Raw genomic sequence first — 8,787 nt, 5'->3', positions numbered from 1 at the left:
AGAGCAGTCCCAGGTGAGCAGAGCAGGTGGGAGGCAGGAGGAGCAGGGGCAGCTCCCCGGAGCTCAGGGAACCAGGTAGAGCATTCCCATTGAGCAGAGCAGGTGGGAGGTAGGAGGAGCAGGGGCAGCTCCCCGGAGCTCAGGGGACCAGAACAGAGCACTCCCAGTTGAACAGAGGAGGTGTGAGGCAGGAGGAGCAGGGGCAGCCCCTGGGAGCTCACGGGACCAGGGCAGAGGGACGGTAAGTGAGTGTCAGCTGTTGCTTATGGACAAGGAGGGACTGGGGACCCGGGGGGCTGCCAGGCAGGACCGGGCCTGGCCCCGCAGGGAACAGGTGCAGCCGCAGGGAACAGGTGAAGCCGTGGGCAGCACGCTCCCTGGGGCTGGGACTCCCAAAGGAAGAAGACAGGCTGCATTCTTGGGCCAGGGGCATCTGCTCTGCTCCTGGGTGAGGGGACGTGGGACAGGAGGGCAGCATGCCAGCACAGAGTGGGGGTGGCACAGGGTGGGGTCCCAGGAGTGAGGGCACAGGGGCTCCTGCTTGGGGCCTGAGCAGGGGTTGCCAGAGCCTGAGGTGCAGGGAGGGAGGGGACGGCCTGGTGGGGTCCTCGGTTTCCTGGGGTGCGGGTGCACCCACCTGCACCGAGGGCCCAGGGCGGCTGGGCCAGCACCAGAGAGAGAATAGGGTCTCCCCGGGCTTGGGGTGCTGGCACCGGGCAGGGAGGGCAGGGCCGAGGGCAGGTGCCAGGCTCTGCCCATGCTGGGGGTGGGGGCTGTGCCGAGCTCAGCAGGGACCTGCCCTGAGGGAGGGTGTGGAGAGAGGGTGCCTGGACAGGCGGCCCACAAGGCCAGGCAAGGAGGCCGGAGAGCCGGCAGGGGTTCAGGGGCGGTGGGTGGACCTCAGGCAGCCACGTGGGGACACGGAGGTTCCAGAGCCTGGGCTGGCGGGAGCTGGGGCCACAGGGAAGGGAGGGAGGGGCGCAGGCGGAGATGCTGGGGCTGGGGGCTGCTCCGGCACAGGAACCGAGTCCAGGGCCCGGGGCCGCCGCCCCAGCCACGGAGCCGACTCCAAGGGCACTGGGCCCTGGAGGGCAGAGGGCAGGCCAGGACCAGGGCTCTGGGCCAGGCTGGTTCGACAGGCAGCGACTGCAGCGGGCTTCGGGGAGAACAGGGACCACCAGTCAAACAGGGCCCCCAGGGAGGCCGCAACAGGGACAAGGGGCTGGGGGCCCACGGGAGCCGTGCCTGAGGCGGGCAGAGCTGGGCAAGGGCCGAAGCCCCAGGCTGTGCTGACTCGAGGTGATCCCTGAGCACGTCCAGCCCCCGAGACTGCGTCCCAGGCCCTCGGGCGGCTGGTCCTGGAAGCGCATCCGGGGCTATTGAGGCACGGCAGGCGCCGGGTGGGCAGCTGAGGCCCGTGAGCCCGGTCGCTGGCCCCGCCTGGGAGAGCCGGGCACGAGGGACCTCAGGGGTCCGGGCTGGCTCTGATAGACACCGCAGTCACTCGGCGCCTCCTCTCTCTCTCGCAGCCAAAACCACGGCCCCGTCAGTCTTCCCCCTGGTGCCCGGCAACAAGGGCACATCCGGCTCCACGGTGGCCCTGGGCTGCCTGGTCAAGAACTACTTCCCCGAGCCGGTGAAGGTGACGTGGAACTCGGGCTCCCTGACCAGCGGCGTGCACACCTTCCCGGCCGCCCGGCTGTCCTCGGGGCTCTACTCCCTCAGCAGCATGGTGACCGTGCCCGCCAGCAGCTGGCCCAGCCAGACCTACACCTGCAACGTAGCCCACCCGGCCAGCAGCACCAAGGTGGACAAGACCGTTGGTGAGAGGACGGCGAGGGAGGGGTAGCGGCCCCAGCCCAGGGCAGCGGGAGCCCCCATGTGAACCCCACTCGGGAAGGGGGCCTTGTGGCATCTCCAGGGTGGGCACAGGCTGGCTGTCTGTGGGCACAGGGAGGGGCGCTGGTATCCGGGAGGGGCCTGCCCTGGCCTCAGCCCACCCCGAGGGCCAAACTCTCCCCTCCCTTACTTGGACGCCTCCTGCCCTCCAGACCCTTGTAACCCCATCTTCTCTCTCTGCAGGATCCCCGTCCACCACCTGCAAGCAATCTTGCCCACGTAAGTTGGCCCAGGCCTTGCCCCCAGCCCAAGGAGCGGGAACCAGGGCCCAGGAGGAGCCCCCAAGTCCGAGGACGGGCCCCGCCTGGGCGCTGACCCGCCTGCCCTGTCTCTGCCTCACCAGCTTGTGAAGTCCTGGGGGGCCCGTCCGTCTTCATCTTCCCCCCGAAGCCCAAGGACACCCTCATGATCTCGCTGACCCCCAAGGTCACGTGCGTGGTGGTGGACGTCAGCCAGGACGAGCCTGATGTCCAGTTCACCTGGTACGTGGACAACGCGGAGGTGCGCACGGCCCAGACGCAGCCGCGGGAGGAGCAGCACAACAGCACGTACCGCGTGGTCAGTGTCCTCCCCATCCTGCACCAGGACTGGCTGAAGGGCAAGGAGTTCAAGTGCAAGGTCAACAACAAAGCCCTCCCAGCCCCGGTCCAGAAAACCATCTCCAAAGCCAAAGGTGGGCGTGGCGGGCGTGGCGAGCGTGGCGGGCAGGGCGGGCGGGTCTCGCAGGCTGCCGTGGTCACACCACGGAGCCCGGCGTGGCCAGCCCTCTGACCTCTGCCCCGACCTCTGCCCCCACAGGGCCGGTCCGCGAGCCGAAGGTGTACACCATGCCCCCGCCGCGGGAGGAGTTGAACCAGAACCAGGTCAGCTTGACCTGCATGGTCAATGGCTTCTACCCCGAAGACATCGTGGTCGAGTGGGAGAGCAACGGGCAGCCACAGAGCAACTACAAGACCACCCCGGCCGTGCTGGACTCGGACGGGTCCTTCTTCCTCTACAGCAAGCTCACCGTGGCCAAGAGCGCCTGGAACGGGGGGACCACCTACACCTGCTCCGTGATGCACGAGGGCCTGCACAACCACTACACCCAGAAGTCCCTCTCCGTGTCTCCGGGTAAATGAGCGCTGCGCCCGGCAAGCCCCTCGCTCCCCGCGGGCCCTCAGGGTCCCGCAAGGATGCTTGACGCGCACCCCCCGTGTACATACCTCCCGGGCACCGGCATGGAAATAAAGCACCCAGCTGCCCTGGGCCCCCGCGAGACTGTGATGTTCTTTCCAAGGGCGAGGCCAGGGTCTGAGGCCTGAGCCGTCGTCACTAGGGACAAGGCAGGTCCCACGCAGGCCCGACCTGGGGTGTGTGGTCTGCCCGGGCGGCCCAGCACGGGGCTCGTCCACCGGGCCCTTGGCCGAGGAGGGGGCTCAGCCAGAGGCGGCCCCTCTTCCAGGCCCTCCCTCCAGCCAGCAGCTGCTCTGGGCTGGGCAGGCGGAGCCCCAAGGAGCGGCCCGAGGGAGACAAGCACATAGTCCCGTCCACTGTAGGGCCCCTGTCCACGGGGCCTCTCCGTGTCCACGCAGCAGACACTCGGCCCCTTGGGTGCAGGGTCAGACCCTCTTTCCCTCCATCCCCCACAGCACCTGTGGGGACACTACCCACACCTGGGCACACTCACTCCTGGGCCCCAAAGGGCCAGAGGCACGAGGCCCTGTCTGCCCTGGGGGAAGGGCTGTCCTGACACCCACGTGGACACTGGACCAGACCCGCTCAGACAAGCTGAGCACGATCCCACATGGCCACCGCACACATGCGCGCGCGTGCACACACACACACACACACACACACGCCTGACACACCGGGGCCTCACATGGGACCTCTCACGGGGCCGCCCGCACAGCGCCCAGACCAGGCGAGGTGCCCAGCCACACTCGCACTCGCGGACACTGGCCCGGCCCGTGCGCCATGAGCTGCTCAGCAGCACGTCCACACGCTGACCCACCCAGAAAACTCCCCGCCACGGGGCCCCCCAGGCCCCCGCACACCCTGACGCACGGGGCACACGCCCGTCACCACCCAGCCCTGGCTCGCGTCCCGGGCCGCGCTTCCCTGTCACCAGGGTGGACTCTGCCAGCCCTGCACCCTCCGGGCCTGGTCACCAGTGGGGGGCCAGGTGCAGCGCTGGCCTGCGGGGCCGGGGACAGATCACAGTGCGAGCGGGGCCGCCACAGGCCGGGCCGCCATCCAGGCCTGGGGTCTGAGCACGCCCGGCCCAAGCTGGAAGAGCCAGGGCCCGGAGCTGGCGCTGGTGCAGCCGGGGGCCGACCTTGGCGCCGCCGCCCGCCAGAGCACTCGCCCCAGAGGCCCGAGCCGGGCGGGACTCGGCACTGACCGCCCCTTCCCTGTGCAGAGCTGCAGGCGGACGAGAGCTGTGCCGAGGCCCAGGACGGGGAGCTGGACGGGCTCTGGACAACCATCGCCATCTTCATCACCCTCTTCCTGCTCAGCGTGTGCTACAGCGCCACCGTCACCCTCTTCAAGGTGGGCCACAGCCCACCCCAGGCTGTCCCCACGCTGTCACCCAGGCAGTCCATGAACTGTCTCCAGACTGGCCCCAGACTGGCCCCAAGCTGTTCCCAGACTGTCACACACTATCCCCAGACTGTCCCCTCACTGTCCCTACACTGTCCTTACACTTTCCCCGGGCTGTCACCAGACCGTCCCATGCTGTCCCCAGACTGTCTCCCTGCTGTGTCCAGACTGCCCACATTGTCCCCACACCATCCCCATGCCATCCCCATGTTGTCCCCACATTGTCCCCAACTGTCCCCTATCACCAGGCTGTCCCCAGACTGCCTGCATCCCGTCCCCGTGCTGTCCCCAGGATGTGCCCACTCTGTGCCCTGCCGTCCGTGCCCAGCCTCCCTCTCCTCCTGGCCTGTGTGCAGACTTGGTGGGCACAGGGTGGTCTCGGGCCAGGCTGCCTGTGGCTCACCCGTGCTGTCGCTGCAGGTGAAGTGGATCTTCTCCTCGGTGGTGGACCTGAAGCGGACGATCGCCCCCGACTACAGGAACATGATTGGGCAGGGGGCCTAGCACCACCCTCTGCGTGGGTGTCCAGGGCCGCCCAGACCCCGCGCGGGAGCCCGTGTGCCATGCTCAGCCTGCCCAGGCCACACCTGTCCTCCGAGCTCTCGCCCCTGGCCCTGCGGCTCTCTGGCCTTGCAGCCGCCCTAGCCGCTCCCGCCCCTGGCCCTGCCACCCTGCCCTTCCCCTCGGAGAGCCTTGTGGGTGGCAGGTCTGCCCCAAACCTCAGCTGCCTGGACGCATGCACCGCTGCGGGGGGCCGTGTGTCCCCTCGCCAGCATCCTGGCCCTCCCGTCGGCTGGGCACGCTCACCCAGGAGGCAGAGGCCGGCATCCGGGTGTCCATCGGGGCTGGGCCTGGCTTGCTGACAATCCGTCCACACCAGCCTCCCAAGCACAGGGGTTTGCTCAGATGGTCGAGTGGGAGCATCTGCCACCAAGGCCAGGAAGCCACCAGGCCATCGTCCCCGGCAGGGAAGTTCCTAGACGTGCAGCTAGTGGTCTCCCGGATGGTGTTCCTCCCGGCCTGCATCCTGCCAGGCTCCGTCCTGGGCACTTCTGTGAACCTCCGACCTGAGGAATGGGCTTGTTTTCCTTGCAAGCGAAGAACACTTTTCTCAGCCCCTGGGAAGGAGCCTCCGGTGTAGCGGGTCTCCGTGTCCCGACACTGCCTCTCTACCCGCCCACCCCACTGGGCTCTCCAAGGTGTGACCGAGCCCCTGGGCGGGTGACCGCAGTGGCTGTGCTGGGGAGAGAAGGGCCGGGCCGAGGACGCTGCCCCCTCCACCCAGGGCCGGCTCCACTCCAAGGAGACCATGCGGAGAAGGGCCTGGGCCGGCGGCCGCTGCAGAGCCCTGCAGTGCAAGGGTGGGGACGGTGACCAGGCCCCAAGCGGGCAGTCTGGGCCTCAGCAGGTCCCACCACCAGAGGAGGCCGACAGCATCGAGGGAGAGGTGGAGGGACTCCGGGAGACGGGCTGGACACCGCCAGACCCCACCCCAGAGGCCGGCGTCCAGCCCGAGGACCGAGAGACAACAGGAGGAGAGACCCGAGGCCGCCGGGAGCTGCAGCTGCTCCCAGCACGTCTCTGGGCAAACGCCAGGCAGATTCCGAGACAGGGAGAGCCTGGCGCCCACCACTGCCTGCCACGGCCACGGGGAGGACGCGCAGGAATCACTCAAGGAAACGCCACAGTCGCAGCTTCTGTAGCTTTTCTTCTTGTTGACTTTCTGAAGGGCGTTCACTGTCCTTAATGTTTCTTTGTTTGACAATAAAACATCCTTCAACACTCCTGTGCCTGGGGACAGCATTCCTGCGTCCACACCCACGGTGGCCTTGCCCGAGGAAGTCCTCAGGCTCCCCACATCCCGGGGCTCCGAGCCTTCCGCCCCCACCCCCCACCCCCTGCGTGACACGCACGCCTGGCCCCTCCCTGGCCAACCGTCGCTACGTGGGCATCAGGGCTCCCGCTTGCCTTCGGGGACACGCTTCCTAATCCAAGCCAGACATGGCACCCGCCAGCCCTGTCACTGCCCTGGGCATCACAGGGCCCCGGGGCTGGGAGAGCTCCCAGACCACCAGGGCCTGTAGTGAGAAGAGTGTGGGGTCTGTGCGTGGCAGCTCAGGCAACAGACTCTCTTTCTCCCAGTCCTGGAGGCTGGCAGTCCCGGGCCACGGCGTCCCAGGGCCAGCTCCTCCCAAGGCCTCTCTCCTGGGCTTGCAGACGGCACCTCCTCCTGGCGTCTCCCTGCGTCCTGCCTCTGCGCGTCCTGCCCTCCTCTTCCCATGGGGACCGCAGTCCCGTCGGATCAGGGTGCACCCTAGTGACCTCGCGTTAGCTCATTACCTCTGAAAAGGCCCCGTCTCCAAACACAGGCACCTGCTGCGGAACCGGGGTGGGGACTTCAGCACGTGAAGCTGGACAGCGCAGTGTAGCTCAAAAGAGTCCACCCTCTGGCTCCCCAAAATTCACATCCTTGTCACGTGCACAATGATCATCCCATCCCAATATCCCCAGAGCCTTATCCCATCCCAGCATCAACGCCGAAGTCCAAAATCTCATCTAAACAACAGCTTCATCTGTACGGGTGAGGCCGGGTGCGGGGAGCCAGGAGGCAGGGGCAGAGGTGGAGAGAGGTGTTTCCGAAGGTGAACGCAGCTACACTAAAGTAGCAAGGGCAGATTTGAGGCAGTAGTGACTATTGCAGCAGGGGAGAGTCGGGCACGGCCTGAGCTCACCGGCCCTCCGTGCAGAGCTCGCGGGCTCTTGGGGAGAGGCAGGCAGAGGAGGGCGCGGGCGCCGTGGGGTCAGGGAGCTGAGCGAGCACCCAGGGCTGGCCGGGCCGTGCAATGGGCCGCTGCGTCTGGGGCGGCCTTCACTGAAGTCTGGGTTCCGTCCTCCCAGAGCCAGCAGACCCAGACGCCGCGTCCTTCCTGACGGGGACATCTGAAGGTAACGGGTCTCAGGTCCTGGGAGAGACACTCCGGGCTGCAGGAGACACGGACGTCGTGAGGGGACAGAGGACAGACTCGCCATGGTGGGTCCTTTGAGCAAAAGCCCTAGAAAAGGGGGGTGCGCGGCTGGAGCTCGGTCAGCATGGCCATGGCGGCTGACGGGAGCCCGGCTGGGAAATGCCGCCAGCGTTTCCTGCGGAGGGAGAGAGACCATTTCGTACAGGAAGGGGAGCGGCCAGACTTGTTCCAGCGGCATCCCTGTGGTGGGACAGCTCCGAACACGGACCCCGGGCTCAGCCGTGCCACAGGAGGGCCGTGCATGGGGCTCGTGCCAACGGCCCCCGGACGGTGAGCTCCAGGGACCTGGGCCTCCAGCTCCTCCGAACACGCTGCTGCAGCACTGCCAGGGGAGGGGAGGCGACTGCGGTGCGGGGCAGGCAGCTGGCGTGTCACCAGCCAGCCCATCCCAATCCCAAGGATGGGGGCCCAGTCGCCACTGTGCCCTGCACACACCTGCAGACAAAGTCCGGCCAGAATGTGGCCTGACAAACCCCGACCCCAAGCAGAGCGGGATGGATGCCGGAGAGCTCTCTGTCCAGGGGACAGTCGGCCCGTGGGGACCCTGCGTGGCCCTACCGGATAAGCAGGTTTCCACCCCGACATTCAAGGTGCCCTCAGGGCCTCTGGGGCTCTGGTGGGGCGGGCACTGGTCCACTATCCTGAGGGTGGATGGCCCTGCCAGGCCGAGGAAAGGAAGCCCAGCGCAGCGCCAGTGACGTGGTGTGATGTCCATGCCAGGTCGTGCCCGGGACCGTGAAGGCAGAGCTGGGAAGGAGCAGAAGTTCCTGCAGCACCAGCCCCGGCCAGCACCTGGCCAGGCACCCTGGGGAAATGGGGTCCTTCCCCACGGTGCCCAGGCCCCGCCTCTGCCCCTCTACCCCTCCCACCGGCCAGCTCCCCTCAGGAGCACCAGCCCAGACCTGAGGCCCCTCACGGGACTGCAACGCGGCTACACTGTGGGCAGCCCCGTGCACTCGCCAGCGGTCCATGGTGTGACGTGGCGTGACATGGTGTGACGTGGTGTAATGTGGTGTGACACCCATGGTGTGACGTGGCATGACATGGTGTGATGTAGTATGATGTGATGTGACATCCACGACATGATGTGCCGTGACGTGGTGTGACGTGGTGTAACATGGTGTGACATCCACGACATGATGTGCTGTGACACGGTGTGACGTGGTGTGATGTGATGTGACATCCATGACGTGATGTGCTGTGACATGGTGTGACATCCGTGATGTGGTGTGATGTGGTGTAATGTGGTGTGACATCCATGACGTGATGTGCTGTGACA

General features: G+C 67.1%; 2 gene segments (V, D, J or C); both read left to right on the top strand.

The window, feature by feature from the left end:
- Positions 1–5,026, top strand: part of LOC105823718 — a 213,342-nt gene extending 208,316 nt beyond the window's left edge. Inside the window, 5 exon segments of the C gene segment in view lie at positions 1,530–1,881; positions 2,133–2,572; positions 2,698–3,012; positions 4,301–4,431; positions 4,903–5,026. Coding sequence covers positions 1,530–1,881; positions 2,133–2,572; positions 2,698–3,012; positions 4,301–4,431; positions 4,903–4,986 — 1,322 coding nt within the window.
- LOC105823719 overlaps positions 1–8,787 on the top strand; it is a 72,750-nt gene that overhangs the window by 42,460 nt on the left and 21,503 nt on the right.

Source organism: Propithecus coquereli, unplaced genomic scaffold, assembly GCF_000956105.1.
Source record: "Propithecus coquereli isolate 6110/MARCELLA unplaced genomic scaffold, Pcoq_1.0 Scaffold694, whole genome shotgun sequence".
Taxonomy (NCBI): Eukaryota; Metazoa; Chordata; class Mammalia; order Primates; family Indriidae; genus Propithecus; species Propithecus coquereli.
This window is presented reverse-complemented; position numbering and strand designations above follow the sequence as displayed.